This window comes from Labrus bergylta, chromosome 7 (genome assembly GCF_963930695.1).
Source record: "Labrus bergylta chromosome 7, fLabBer1.1, whole genome shotgun sequence".
NCBI lineage: Eukaryota > Metazoa > Chordata > Actinopteri > Labriformes > Labridae > Labrus > Labrus bergylta.
Window position 1 is genome coordinate 28,774,113 of NC_089201.1, and position 16,171 is coordinate 28,790,283.

Sequence of the window (16,171 nt, forward strand, 5' to 3'; positions counted from 1 at the left end):
TTGTCTATTCTAATCACATATTCAGAAAACTACACACAATCCTGGATGTTTTTTTGCAATTCTTTCTTGCTCATCAAACATTTCATTTCCAAGCCTGTAAGTATCAGATGCAGCTAGCCCAGCTAAAGGAAGATGTAAAATCCAAACTCTGCAGGGCAAAATCCAAACCCTGCATGAAAACCTCCGAACAGCCAAGCAGAAAGTGTAGACTATATTTGAAGAAGTTCAGGTAGGGCAGGTAAGCACAATGCCCGACATATCTGCAGAAAGGCAACAACATTCTACATGTATTTGCAACACAAATGTTACCTATTTTTCCACTTCTGTTAGTACAATGAGAAACACTACAAAGAAAGTCAGTGCTCCAATACAAAACGGTATCAAAAGAAATGTAATTCCTTGTTACTGCAATAAAAAGTGTTCTGCTAGACTGACGAAAAAATGTGAAATGCAATGAAACAGATAACTCTGCATCCTGCCTCTGATCCAGGTCAGGCTTAAGACCCGCATAAGTCCCCTGGGGCATCTTATACTATGACACATGATTGAAGTGTTATTAGAGCCCGAGCACCGACCCTATTGAAACTGAAGGAGTTATTATTCTCCCTCGCCCCAATGAATCGCTTATTTGGGGGCTTTAACATGCACGAAAACTCACCAAACTTTACCCAAAATTCAGCCTCGTGTGAAATTTATGTATGAAAGTGGTTACGGGGCCCACCCTGAATACATCCACATTTTGATTATTAATATTTTTTGTTTCAGCGCTACCTGTTGACAACAGGAAGTCACTACTTCTGAATTAGCACTAGCCATTCCTACACAGTTGCTTATTACTCCCTGAATATTGGTGTGGACCATCCATCAAGACGTAGGACATATGACATTTCCAAGCTCAAAGGCCTGTGTCAAATGATGTCCCACAGAGACGCATTGTTCGCCATTGAACAGGAAGAAATTATAATTTTTTTTTTTTTTAAATAGTTATAACTCTGGCATGCAGTGTTCTATCATCACCATATTTGATGATATTGCATCATGGTGTCCCTGTATGCTTTATATTTTTCTTACCTTTGTTACTTTATCTCTAATATGGGTAATCTGCATTGGTATGAGCCTTTTTGCCATGTGTGGATGTGGTTTTTCTATTGTTTTTATTTATTGATTTGAGTGGAAGCAACTGAATGTTTGGCAGCACTTTGAGTCCAAGACAAATTTCCCAAAGGGGACAGTAAAGTCTATAGTATCATATTTTTGTCATGCAAGATGTCGGGCCATGCCTGAACACATTCACATTGGTCATTTCTTATAAAGTCACAGGGCCACCTTTTGACAACAGGAAGTATTTGCTTCTGAATTAGCACGAGCCATTCCTACACAGTTGTTCATATCTCCCTCAAAATTGGTGTGGATCATCCAAAGACCTTAGACATACTGCCTCTCCGAGCTCGAAGGCCTGCATCAAACGCTGTTGCCATCATACGTGTTGTTCGCCATCAAACAGGAAGTAGTTATTTGAGGGGCTTAACATAGTTGTATACACATAAAACTTCATACACATCATCCCAATGGGAAAGTAACACCTTTCATGTAGATATAATAAGTGGGCATGGCTAAATGGCTCATAAGCGCCCCCTTGACATTTTCAAAAAGGCCACTCATGAGTAGACCAGACCGGCATATGCCACTGATGTGCTGCGGCATATGCCACTGATGTGCTGCGACATGTGCCAGTCTAACACAGCACATGAGTGGACCAGAACTGCATATGCCACTCATATGCGGCATTTGCTGCAGCACAGGAGTGGACCAGACCGGCATATGACATTTATGTGCCGCGTTAAATGCCACTCATATCCGGCATATGCCACTCGTGCTGCGACATGTGCCGGCCTGACACAGCACATGAGTTGACCAGACCAACATATGCCACTCGTGCCGCGTTATATGCCACTCATGTGCAACATATGCATCGGCACATGAGTGGACCAGACCGGCATATGCCACTCAAATGCAACTCATTTGCCGTAGCATATGACACTCATGTGTCGCGGCATGTGCGAATATATGAGTGGCATATGGTTTACACAACTTAAAACTGCACTTGTTGCTATTAAAACAGTATATGCCAGTTCAGAGTGCACAAGTGAGTTAAAAGTTGATATCAAAGATGGGGAAAATTGGAGAGTCAGAGGGTGAAGAGAGAACATTGCCTAAGATGTGGATGAAGTCCTCTGGCCTTCGGCACTCAGATCTTCAACAAGTTGAGTCTGATGGTGACTCAACCTGATGAAGTCCTGAGTACTACAATGCTGTGAAGCAATACAGTCAATCTTGGAATTGAAAGTGCAGACGACAGTGTGTCAAGTCAATTTGTTTTATTTTTGACTTCTCTCCTATGCACATGTGTGCAAAAGTTTCTGTTTTTTGAATATTTCTTTAGACCATTTCACTGAATTTGTTTTAGTAATTGTATCATTTACTGCAATGAACCTTACTTACTTATGTACTCACTCAATATTGTCTCAAAAAGAAGCTCAGGGGTGTTTTTATTTTGACCGCTGTGTGTATGATGTGAAAATAATGTTTGATTCTGACCACTGAGCACAGCTTAACAGTTTTAATATAATTGTTTGATTTTGGCAGAAAAATCCAGGTTTTCTGAATGTAGTTTAAAAATTGGGTTTTGTGTTTACAGTTTATAGGGAGGACGGTTTGAATAGAATAGAATAGAATATATTTGTTGTCATTGCTAGAAAAATGACGAAAAACAGTTTAGCAGCTCTTGTCAGTGGCAGCACATATAGACAGACAGTAAAATGATAATAAAAAGACAAACAAGTCACATCATAAAACAATAGTTAAGGTCAGTAAAAAAAATAGAAAGCTCTGAGAGAGAAAGTGCAAAAAGTGCAAGAGCAGCTATTCGGTCTAGTACTTTAATAATGAAGTGCTGGTGCTGTGGTTATTTGTTCGAGAGGCAGGCATGCAGTTAGTGTCCGCAGTCTGTCATAGACCCCAATCTATGGGGGGGGCAGGGGTGGGGGGATTTTACTGCCATTTTACTACCTGTCGAAACCAAATAAGATGTTATTTAAGGAGATGTTTTTGGACCAGGTGAGGTCAGCTAAGATGTAAATCCCCAGGAATTTGAAGCTCTCCACCCTCTCTACCTCCTATCCCTGTATCCAGAAGGCAGAGTCAGTGTTCAGATTCAGTGTACTTTTTTGTTTTTTTGTTTTTGTTGTGTTTAAGTCCAGGTTGTTATGGGAGAACCACTGAAGCAGATGTTAACCATCCTCCCAGTAGGCCGTCTCGTTGTTATCAGTTATCAGTCCTACGGTGGTGTTGTCAGCGAACTTGACGATTGAGTAGGTGGAATGAAAGGGAGAGCTGTCATGTGTAAAGAGGGAGTAGAGGAAGGGACTGAGGACACACCCCTGCGGTATTCCTGTGTTCAGGACCAGAGTGGATGAGGTGTAATCTTCCATCCTGACACTCTGAGGCCTGCTACTCAGAAAGTCCAATATCCACATGCCCAGTGAACTGCTTAAAGCCAGTTTGCTCAATTTCTCAACCAGTTTGTGGGGAATGATGGTGTTAAAAGCAGAACTAAAATCAACAAACAGCATCCTTATATATGTGTTCTTGTGGTCTAAATGTGTAAGGGCTGTGTGAAGTGCTGTTACAATTGCATCGTCTGTTGATCTGTTTAGTCCGGTATGCAAATTGATGTTGATCAAATTCTGCGGGTATTGCAGCTTTAATGTAGGAGAGAATTATTCTCTCAAAGCATTTTGTGATGATGGAGGTTAGAGCAACAGGACGGTAGTCATTCAGGACGTTCAACTTGGTTTTCTTTGGGATAGGGACGATAATGGCCACATTAAGGTATGTGGAGACTAGAGACTTTTCTAAAGAGAGGTTAAAGATAGTGGTAAATACCACTGCTAGCTGGTCTGCACAGGCCTTCAGGATTCATCCAGATACTCCATTTCACATTACAAAAGAGCAGGTAAAAAGACCATACTTATTGTTATGTTACAAAAAGCAGTTAAAATACCATAACTATTGCTATATTACAAAGACCAGGCCTATCCATCATGAGCACTTAGCTCATGCCCTAAGCAAGGTCTTCAACTCGCCGTTGAGCCATGGTTTCTGATTGGGGAATACCTTGACAGTTCTTTTGTCAACCACATTTTCTGCACAGATGTTTATGTAGGACAGGACAGCTGATGTATGTCCCTCCAAGTCTGTCCCCTCCACGAACACATCCTTCTGTGACGTCAAAGCAGTCTTGAAGTGCTGAGGTAGCTTCCTCAGACTTGAACTGTTTTCACAGATGGTTTATTTGTGCAAATTCTGGGCTTATACCGGAGTGAGGGACAGGGACAGGTGGTCTGAGAGTCCAAGGTTTGGGAGTGGGGTGGCTATATAGTGGCCTGATATATTGTTATGGACCTGGTCTAGTGCATTTTTCTCTTCTTGTAGGGAAGTTTACATGGTTAAAACATTTGGGCAGGACTGACTTCAAGTTGGTGTGGTTAAAGTCCACTGCAGCCATAAAAATGCTGTCTGGTTCAACTGATAGATGATGGTTTATGGCATATTGTACCATGGCTAGCCTGGCATTACCTTGTGGTGGTACATAAACAGCTGTTATAAAAACCGATGTAAACTCCCTGAGCAAGTATAATGGTCTACAGTCAAGCAACATATAGCCTACTCAATTTCTGGGGAGCAGTATGTGTCCATTAGCCTGGAGTCCGAGCACCAGCTGTTGTTTACATAAATACCGTTCTACACCTCTGCTCTTACTGGAACACCGGTGATCTGTAGCCTGAGCTCATCCATTTTGTTGATGAGGGACCGGGTATTGGCAAGAAAGAGACTTGGGATGGCAAATTTGTAGGGTATAGCCTTTAGCCTAGCCCCACGCTTACCCCTCCTCCGCTTCCTATTCCTCCATTAAGAAATGTGTCTTTGCAATTAGGAGAAACTGAACCACTTCTTGCAGCTCTAATTTTCATCTTTTAGTTTATTTTCTTCCCTACATTTATACAAGTACAATAAGTACAATATCAAGGTACTTGTACTTAACTTGAATCCATACTTACTTCACTAAAGTTTTGAAGGTAAAAACAATTAATTTATACAAATACATTGTTAATCTCTAAAACTACAATGCAATGATTAAATCAGTGATTTGAAACCCCATTTTGTCATTGTGACCACTAAAGAAAAGCACTGCGCAGTGGCTCCTTGTCTAGTTTTTGGGTGTAAGAAGTTCAAAACTTATCAGTTGGCTCAGTTGGATAACTGATGTCCAAAAAGGTAAAAGTCTTTAATAGTTCGTAAATAACAAATATTATATAAGCCAAAGATTGTATCACTTGTTTGTTGTCTTTTGCCCCCACAGATCAATCTGAACTCCACAACAGTAAAGTGTCCACAGTTGCTCAACAGTATTAGCAACTTTTACATGCAATGGGGTATTTTCATATTGTTATTTCAATACCTGGACAGGGTTCTGAGAACCATTTCCACTCAAGTCACCCATATAAATAATCATATTCAAGTATCTTAGTTCAGTACAAGTATATTAGTTTGTGTAATTACCTAAGCCTACCACCAGAGGGCAATCATTGCCTTCTCATAAGATGATGATAAAAATGTTTAAAGTAGATACTGTCAGCAGTATGATATTGCTAGAAATAAAAGACAAACACTGAGAAAATGTAATATGCAATGAACTGAAGCGACAACTCTGCTCTTCTTTTTTTTCCTGAAAAACAAAACAAACTCTTAACACTCACTGTGTCAGTCTATGATTCTCACAGAAAACAAACAAAAAAACTACCATACTGATAGTGTGCCGTTTTAAGTTGTTAATTGTCATTTCATTCCTTTGGTTCATACGATTCTACACACTGGAGTTCCTTGTCTTAAGGCAGGGAGCACTTCAGTGGATGGCTTAATTGGAGTGCCATCACTTAGGGAACCGATTAGGCAAGAGTGTTAGAGCCGTCTTTCAACAATTGCCAACACACTCTATGAATAGAGTCTGTGTGCACGGAAAGTGGTGGCGAGGGTGCTGTAAACGTGACAGAATAGACAAATTCATCAACACCGACGATCAACTATTAGATATTATAGACTCAGACCCGCTGAAATAGTGTTCAGAGAAGACAGAAGGATGAGCAGACGACACTAGCTGCTTGCTTGTTGTTATTTATTATGATGTCATCACAGCGTCGTTATTGTACGCATCAGAAACATGGAACTATTGCTTTTTTGATTGACAAGTTCCAGAGTTCAGCTTGACTTTGTTTCTTCGCAGAGATCCTGTCGTGTTTGAATGCCTACAGAAGATGAGGGACACAGATTCTGCTGTACAGAAATGGGCTACAGCAACCCAGACCTTTGTAGAGCACATGGCAGTTTGGCAGAGGCTGAACAGAAGAACAATGTCTTTGGTAGATGGTTTGCTGTTTGAAAGGAATATTTAGGAGTCAAGCCGAATAAGGAAGCCACAGAGGCTGTTATAAGATGAGATGTTTTACTGAGTGTACTGTTGTGACATTTGAGTCCTATTTCTATTTTCCCATACTTTCTTTGACTCCTTTATTCGCCACTCACTAATCCAACCTCCTTCAAGGTCCCCCATGTTGGCATGTTCTGCAGCAAGCATCCTTTAAGCTTGAGTGTGGTCCACCGATCTGTTTGTCTGGCTTAGGTGGTCTTGGCTGAGAGCGACTCAGAAACCAGTTTCACACACAGAGTGGAGCCGAGTTGGGGGTTGAGGTTGCAGGGATGAGGTGGACAGAGAGAGAGAGAGAGAGCGAGGGTCAGAGGAAGGGGTTGTGAGACTCTTGTCTAAGACAAGTCTCTGGACTAAACAAGAGCAGAATCGGGGTTAAGTGCTCTAATTTTGCGACCATTTAAAAAGCTGGGAGTAGAGTCCAGAGAACCTTGCCGAGCCAAATCTCATCAGTCGGTGCCAATTTGAATCTCAACCAGCAACCTGTTTATCCTCTTTTCTATTCCTCTTCCTCCATACCCCTCCTCCATCTCCCTCCCTCCCTTCTCACCATGCAGACAACAGACATTCCGACAGCGGATGTGCCCGCGGTTGTCCGTAGCAACCTGCTATGCGGGATGTATCTTGTAGGAGCAGGACCAGAGAGTGAATGGCTAAGCCTTCTGCTAACAAAGACTGCGAATCTCAGAGATGCTTTTTGAGCTTTCATAGAAGCGCTGTGACTTCTGGGCTGTGGGAGTGCTTTACATAATCCAGCAGCAGCAGCAGCAGCAGCAGCAGCACCCCTCTGCTCTGCCACAGCGTTTCTCTCTCCTCCTGCTCCCTGCACCTAACACACACACACACACACACACACACACCCCTATGTAGGTCGGCTTGTCTTGGCTCATCCTCTAAAAAAATCCTTTCGATCTATATCATTCCGTGTTATTATCATGGGGTTCTGTTGGAGAGGTGTTAATCAGTCAAGAGATGAATGTACCTATACTCTATGAAGAGAGTACATTTAAAGTGCTCTTCTGCGAAAGCAAATAAATGATTTTGCTCACGTAGTTTTCCCAAAATACTTAATAATAGTGACAATTAATTTGAGACATATTATAGTTTAAAACCACTTAGGATAAATATTAATAACATATTCTAAAACTTATTGGATGGCAGGCTGCAGTATGCCACGGTGCTTTATAAGTTGACTAATTAAACCTATAGACTGTCTAATTCAACATTAGATTTTTGTGTTTGTCACTCATCACCTCACCTCAGCAGAGAGTCTGAGATTTTTTTTTCCCCGGCCACAAATTAGATTGGGATTAGATGTTCTGATAAAACGTGATTCATCATGTTATGCATATGATTTCCACTGCTAACAGCCTATATTGTTAGATGGGAATCTGCCAGCAGCTGACACTGTGTGCTTTGCCTCCTCTTGTGAGCCTCTCTGGGACTGACTGCTGGAGCCAGCTGCTCCACTGTGCCTCCCCGCGTCAACACATTTAACACAGACATGTAAACCGCACACTTCAATAAGTCGCGAGTCAATGACTTCATCTTAATAGTTTTACGAGCTTCTATCCCCCCTTCCTTCTTTTATTGGAGCTGTTGGGCTGTGAAAAAAAAAAGTAAAGTTAAACCAGTGTATCTGAACTATAACTATTTCCAGTGTGTTTTTTTTTTTTTGGGACACAAACTGAAGAAAGAAGGGGCGAAGAGAAAGTAATTTCAACCTAAGGATTTGCTCAGATTCATGTTTGAACACTTCAGACACACAATCAATGGCAGAAGGCTTGGAAGGGAATAAAACTAGCTGGCATAGTGTCGCCCTGAAACATGTACCCTAAACTGGGCTTCCTTTTACATTCACCTGGCTGGTAATGTAAAAGTGATCTCTTACAACCTCCCCCCAAGCACTACCATAACATATATTAAGGCACATAGCCATATTCAGAACATCACCACATGATGTACCAAAGGGGAAACTAAAACAGAAGCTACCACTCCCCTTGTAGTTGGAATATTTCAACATGTGTTCAAAAAGGCCAGACAAATCCCCTCCATCAGGGCTTTTTCGTAATGACCATTTAGTTTTGTGTATTGACAGGTTTATGGCAAAATAAGTTTCATTTTTCTTCATCTTTTTCAGCTCAGCAATTACTTATCATCAGCAATCTGTACAACAATTCCTCTAGAGGAACAACAGTTTGAGAGTGGGAGTGAACATACTGGTGCTTCTCTGAACACATGTCTGTAACTATGGCCACTTAGATAAAGGGATTCAATAATCAGAAATAGAAAAATTAACATTTGTATCAAAAGCAAAACATTTTCCTGCAAAAAACAGCCACAAAAAAAGTTTCCTTATATTGATCTAGGATGCAAAGCAAATATTTGTAAGAGATGGGAGACTGCGTTTCTGGCACAGCGTTGCCTGTGAGGTGATGAGTTTGATGGATTTTCTGTACGTCTGTCCCAGCCATCTCATACTGTCCGCTTGATCCTCCTGTCCACATTCATTCTAGAGTTACAATACTGTCAACATTGTGCTGTTTAAACCATCAGTAGTAGAATTTACAAATGTACAATACACAATAGAAAGGCATACACAATTTGGGTATTACAATGAGACCTACAAAAAAGCATGAGGATAAAAAGTCTGTGAGATATTGCAGGTGAGGCAAGCAGAGCCACAAATGTGCATCCAGATCGAGGGACACACACCCTCCTACCATGATTAAGCACATGTCTATTTACACCGCATCATAACAAAGCTATCAAAAACAAAGGCTCCAAAAATTCTTCCTAAAAACTTTTTTTTGTTCTTTTGTTTCTCTACTTACAACAATGTTGATTTCATGTATGTACATCCCTAGAAAATAATTTAATTGTAGTTACACACTTTCTACATTTTTTTTTTTTTAAACAATACAGTCCTAGTCCACAAGGAGGGTTTTTTTTTTGTTTGTTTGTGTATTTTTGTGTGTGTGTGTGTGTGCGTATATGTGTGTGAGAGTGTATCCAGGGTTTGTATGAGGTGGGGAATTATGATAGGTGCAGGGGGGGGTGGAAATAATGTTCATGGATTGGCTAACAGTCACGGGAGCAGAGTCAGAGAGCGGACTGGATGTTGTCACAGGGAGGATGTAGTGGAGTCGACAATTTCTCTGCCGTTGCACACGGTCGGGACGGGTTGGGCGCTGACAGAAGCTTGAGAAAGAAAAAAAGGATAAAAGGTGGAGAAAATTAACCAGAAAGTCATTACATTTGATTATTATTCATGTAACATGTTTGCTATGTTAGCCACAGGTTAGAAAGCAACGTTTTATAAAAAAAATTAAATAATAATCATAGATGGAGGTTAGTGTCACATACACGATACCGTAAAGCCTTATCATTGAATGGTTGCAACATGAAAAGACTGTTTACTAGCAAAGAGCAATTGAAGTGAAAAAAAAAAACGTATTTTACCAGCATGACACAGATTGAATGTAGTGATACAACAAAACATGGAGATTATAACAACGTAAGGAGATATATGGATTAAATGGAACAACACCAAAAGGGTATTGATTAGTTTAAAACCCCCCAAAGCCTCAGCTACATTAACTATAGTAGCTAGTTGTGCAAAATGCACCTGCCAGTTTAAAGCTTGGCTCACACTTTGCGATTTTTCCCGGATTTTCCCCCCGATTGTGTAAAAGTCGGGGTGGCATGTCAGCTCACACTATACGACTGAATAGGTTACGACGCCCGACCAGACCTTGAGATTGATGTGCTCACGCTGTACGACCCGTTTGTCGGACACAACCAGAGAGCTCACACTGTACGAGTGAAATCGGGACGAAGCGTTGACAATTGTTAATAAAGTTTCATTTGAAAAAAACAAAGGACGACGGCTGGTGAAAGAGAAGGAAGTGGAAGTTGTTGTAGGATATAGAAAAGTTGATACAATCGTAGATATATGGAGACAAGTTTCAGAAAAGTGCTGCACTGATGATCTGTACAGAAAAGTAAAACAAACAAAAAAAACGCCGGGTTGCGTCCTGCCGCTGGTCGCCATGACTACAGTCCTCCCTTGTCTCTCGTGATTATATTGTAGTCACACACAACTTCTGCCGGACCCTTTCATGACGTAAACGTCAAGATTTTAAATTCTAAATATTAAACATGTTTGTAAATAAATCTGGGCGTCCCCGACGATCGCCGGGCAGATCGGGGACGTTCAGATTGGATCTTTGTACCGCTCACACTACGAGATAACCTGAACAGCCCTGCGATTGTCGGGAAGGAAGAATCAGAGCTCGAATCAGCCCGATTATCCTGCAGTGTGAGCCAGGCGTAAAAGTCAGTTACAACAGCATGGCTGAAATTACACCGAACTCTGCAATGATCTTTTTTCAAGTTATCTGTATTTGTATTCAGTTGTGGGTACAATTTTAGCTGCATTTTGTAATAAGTATTTATACAAATGACATACATATATTTCATTGTTATTGAAGTATGTTATGTTTCCTTTGGCCCTGCTTCTTTCTTGGTGTCTCATTTTTCTGCTAAACATTGCAAATGTAGCATCAGTGTGCCATTCCCCACAGTGCAGGAACTTTGGATTGAAACTGTCTGTCTTTTTTTTTTTTTGCTAAAGATAACGCTTTTGAATAACCTTGGGACCGACCTGGCTTGTGACTGATTATTATTATTTTTTTGGAACTGTTCTGTGCATGTTTAATAGGAACACAATACAGATAGAATGAGGAAGGCCAAACACCTGGATACTTCAACACACTCTATCCCTCTGTAGCCACAGTCGAACACACAGTCCATGTGATGAATACTGAATCCTGAAGAAAAGTAATTTGACAGCGGCGGTGAAAAAAAAAAAGACCAAGAGAGAACTGCTTTAAACCCTGTCTCTTTAAAAATGAGGTAACAGCGTGTAACCTACCGTGGGATGCGTACGTGGTAGCAGCCCCACTGACACTGAAGCGGTTGAGGTTAAGCCTGTGGCTCGTCACATTCTTCTGTGGCTGGAACATAATGATATGCACCTTGGGAGCAAACATACATCCCAGAACCACAAACCCACTGAGGCTGACTGAGATACACATGGTGGTGGTCTGAACCTGCAGAGAAAAGAAGGAGGAGACGGTAATTAGTAATCCGACATTGATGGATACATCTAATGTGGTACAAAGTAATTGCTGTGAAGAGCTAATTTGATGATAATAATCTGTAATAATGAATTTATTTCAAAGGCACTAGTCAGAAAGGTTCTTAATGGAATAAAACAATAATAAATTAAAGTGTAATTCAATAAACAGAAGATAAATAAATAGAGCATCAAAACGCCTGCGGTCATGGCAATCTGTAAATGTACCGAGAGTCAATGAGGCCTATTGAGTGTTGGCAGACAATGTTACCTTGCAACAGTCCAAAGGATAACAACTACAGGACAGATCAATAAAAGACTTAATTAACAGGGACCACAGGCATCTCAGTGGTAGCTTTAACTTCATTCTCCGCAAATTCACTGCCAGACCACTTCTGTGTCTTACTTTGAGAGGCTGAGAGATTGGAGCAGAATTGATTAACAGCAAATCAAAGTGAAATCATAAGAGTGTACAGAGAAGCACATTAGTTCTCAATCCTTCACGGCCCCTCTGTGTGTATGTGATTATGCGCGTGTGTGCGTGGTTGTGCATGTTTGAGATCTGCTACATCCACCTGTCTAATCTTAAAGTCAGATTACAAGGCCGTTGACTTATTTGCAGAGAGCGAGAGAGAGAGAGAGAGAGAGCGAGAGAGAGAGAGAGAGAGAGAGAGAGAGAGAGATGGTAGTGAGAGGGCGAGCTGTTCTGATCAAATGTAGCAGCCCTGGCATCAGCACTCCTCTCATATGCCCTTTGATACAGTGCACTCTGTGTGTTTGGAGAAGTGTGTGTGCTAAAGGGGTGTGTGTGTGTGTGTGTGTGTGTGTGTGTACTGCATGCTCAAGGTTTGTATGGATCAGGTGAACACTCACTCCCCTTTGCTATCAAATCTGGACGTGTGTCAGCAGTTTGACTGAATCCGTCTGCTTGTCATCCCAATACCGCAGCGCCGGGGACTTTTGACAGCAAGATTAGAAAGCGCTGAAGTTGTTACTACACCTGTTATGTTACAGTTACATTATTAGTGCTCTGTTGCTGTTTTAAGAACAAACCAATTCCTAGAAGAAAATCATCATCACATGCCTTTTTTAGTTAATATGAAGCGACTAATTGCAGTCTTGTACGCCGTCCACAGTGAAACGTTTGTCATTTGTCATTTGTAAATGAAGGTTTTTGTACAAATTACAAAAAGGAGATAGAAGGTCTTTATTTTTATTTTCTTTAGAGAGGGAGGAAGGAAGATTTTCTTTCTTGTAAGTAAGCTAAAATAAACCTGGTAGCTGCTTGTTGTAGCACACAGAAACGAGAGGTGTATTAATCTTTGAAGCTAACTCTTGGCAAGAAATGAAATAAGCTTTAAACGTCTAGGAGTTAAACTTGAATGCCAAAATTGGGCATTGGGGTGGAATTAGACATGTAGCAGTTATGGTAAAAGATTGTAATATAAAATGACATTTTGGTCAGTGCAATGCTCTTCAGACTCAAGTTTTGTGTGTGTGTGTGTGTTAAAGAAGAAGATACCCTGTAGTCACTGGATGTGACATAGAAGATGGGGAGAAATGCCAGCCAAATTATGCAGGTGGTGTACATGGTGAATCCAATAAACTTGGCCTCATTAAAGTTCTCCGGGCACTTCCTGGTCTTGAAGGCATACCTAAAGAGCAGCAGAATCACACCTTATTAGATAGTCACAATTTGAAAAAAGCAACTGACACCTACTTTAACTGTTGCTATGGAAACAATCTGATGTATATTCTTGAAATGGATGTAAGGGAATAAATTAAATCAGCGACCTGTATCAAGGACTGAAACAAAAACAGAAGCATCTCTGACACACTTACACAGTACACAGGATGACCAGGAGCACGTCATATCCCAGTGACAGCAGCATGCTGGAGTCCCGTACGTTACACTTGAGGATGACGGTCTGTCGTCGCTCTGGCAACGTGAAGCGCCGTGTCCCTGGAACTTCGAGCAGCAGCCAGACTGACACCATCACCAACTGGACGGAAATCAGACTTAGGCAGATAAACACCTGAAAAAAAAAAAAAGAGGGTAAGAGGGGTTACGTGAGGTCATCCAGATCCTCTGTGTGTCAATCTGTCCATCCATCAGACTGGGTGCAGGTGGATTATAATATGATGCTGCAATCATTCACCTGAGACGAAGGGCTAATGAAGCGTGGCCTCACCGCTCCCGCTCCATCTTTCACCCCATTAAAAATCCTGGCTATTCTGTTGGTTTTGGTGAGGAGGGCGGAGTAGCAGACAGCGAATGACGTGCCCAGGCCGAGGCGCCGAAGGGCACAGATGGCGGGAGAGGGCTTGGCCAAGAAAAGGAAAGTCATGGCGTAGGACATGAAGACTCCCGAGAGAAGAAAGTAACAAAGCTCTCTGCCCGAGGCTTTGACCAGCGGCGTGTTGTTGTGTCTTACAAACACCCAGAAAACCAGGCCGGTGCATATAAACCTGTGGACAGATGAAAGACATGCAGCCAAACAGAAATACAATTTCATGGAGTAAAAGTGTTTGATAGGTACTTAAATCCTTTTGCAAAAGTATGTTTTCTTCTATGAAATTATGACACAATAACCAGAGAGTCTTCTTACATCAGTATAGGCCTTCATGTTTTGATGTGAAAAAAGCACAGATAACTGCTTTGCCTCATTTATTTAAGTTAAAGTTGCTGTCCCTTCTCACAAGGCTTGGGTGACCATACATCCCAACTTGATCGGGTCAGGACCCTGAGTCCCCACAAATATCTATAAAACACTAACACGTCCAAGCTTTGAACAGTCCCTGTTCTGGTTTTAACCAACCAAAAACAATACACTACGCTTGTTGTAACACTGATTTGTCTGTGTCAATCAATGTCGTTGCCTAGGCTACTGCTGTTTTAACCTACAGAAAAACTTCACTATGCACCACGAGTCAAAGTTACTGATTTGTCTGTTCATGTGCCAATCAATCTCAGGGTTGCTGCTGTTGTTTAGCTAGCCTAGCTTATCATACTAACAGGACCTGCTGCATAATGACAGGTAGGCTAGCTGTTATACTGAAAAGGAAGTCAGTGGCTACTCGCTCACTCACTACTCGCTCACTCGCCGGCCGCTGACAGTGACGTAATCGTTGTCGCGCAACTGAAACGCGCAGCTTAACAACGGCTGAGGATCAATAATAACGGTAAATAACGGCATGAATTTCAGTGATAACTCACATTATACTGAGTGTATTTTCACAAAACATTTACAAATAATAAATAGACATAAAATATTGAATTTTACATAATGAGACATATTTTCGGACCAAAACTAAATAATTTAATTTAAATTTTTGATTGTTGGTTGTGCTGAAAGAACAACTCTCTGGCAAAAGTTATCAGCTGTGGCAATCCAGCATACTTAGCTAAAGTTAGCTACCTGAGTGGGTTGAGAAATGACTTTTTTGTTTTCAGTCGATTCATTTTGTCATGTAAAAGTGGTATGAATATACACTTGATGGCTGTTTCAGATATCAGTCAGAATCTTCACAATTGGATAGTCCATTGCAAAAAGACATCTAGATATACGTAGAAGCAGCATTCTTCTTGTACTGCAGTATGGAGCTGTATAGTCTTAATGTTGTACACAGGAACAACAAGAACAGGTGAAAAACCTTTAGGGTTGAGACCTAACTGACCTAAAATAAGGTAAGGCTATTTTAACATTAGCTGTGATTGCTAGCATATGAGCGCCCTATGGCAGGCACGAGCTTCTTACTGTATTGTTTTAAGTTTGATTGTACAGCTCTTCGACTGGTCGACTTGTTGTTTTTAAATTTGCTTTATGAATTAAATATAATTTACAATATGTGCCTTTAAAGCCAGAAAGTGTTCTAAGCTAATTATGTGCTTATTGGCATTGGACGTAGGGTGTGTGCAGGTTAGCTGGGCAAGCTTCAATTGCAGGTTATAGTTTAAGTAGATGAGTATGCAGTTTATGCAGTTTAGTATGCTTCTGGTTTCAGAGAGGCAATGAAAACTACAACCTTTCAAACTCTGTTACTGCTGAGTATTGCTCTTATTAGAGACTCATGCACACTGCTTCAGCATGTTTAAAAAAATCCAAACTTGACAGGCATACCCGTGATGGTTGCTAAGCTGTGATCTGACAATCATTGCAAGTGTAGAGAGGTTTAGCTACAGTCAGTTGCTTCCCTCCAATCCAACACACAAACACACACGGATACGCCTCTTAGGCACAGCCAGAAACCGACATCATGTTGACAACCCGTTCTCACTCACCCTACACAGGCGATTGTAATTGGACCAATGGCCCAGGCGTCTTCCCACATGATATAGTCCTCAGGAAGGTCATAGCAGGATGTCAGGTCTTCAGTGGGCCACTGACCAGGTGCGCAGGGCGAGCAGGTGAACTCATCAGCCAGGTATTCATGAGGCTCACAGGCTGTGCAGATCCAACAGCAGTACTCGCCTATGAACAGCAGAG

General features: G+C 41.4%; 1 protein-coding gene across 7 annotated transcripts in view; it reads right to left on the reverse strand.

Moving 5' to 3' along the window:
- Window positions 1-6,218: 6,218 nt before the first annotated feature.
- grm3 (glutamate receptor, metabotropic 3) overlaps window positions 6,219-16,171 on the reverse strand; it is a 47,762-nt gene continuing 37,809 nt past the window's right edge. For all 7 annotated transcript variants that reach the window (XM_065957310.1, XM_065957312.1, XM_065957308.1 and 4 more), the window contains 6 exons: window positions 15,967-16,156; window positions 13,844-14,153; window positions 13,527-13,720; window positions 13,207-13,339; window positions 11,481-11,658; window positions 6,219-9,745 (listed from right to left, as the gene is read on the reverse strand). In XM_065957310.1, the coding sequence (XP_065813382.1) occupies window positions 9,669-9,745; window positions 11,481-11,658; window positions 13,207-13,339; window positions 13,527-13,720; window positions 13,844-14,153; window positions 15,967-16,156 (1,082 nt within the window). In that variant the 3' untranslated portion in view covers window positions 6,219-9,668. The remainder of the gene's footprint in view (window positions 9,746-11,480; window positions 11,659-13,206; window positions 13,340-13,526; window positions 13,721-13,843; window positions 14,154-15,966; window positions 16,157-16,171) is intronic.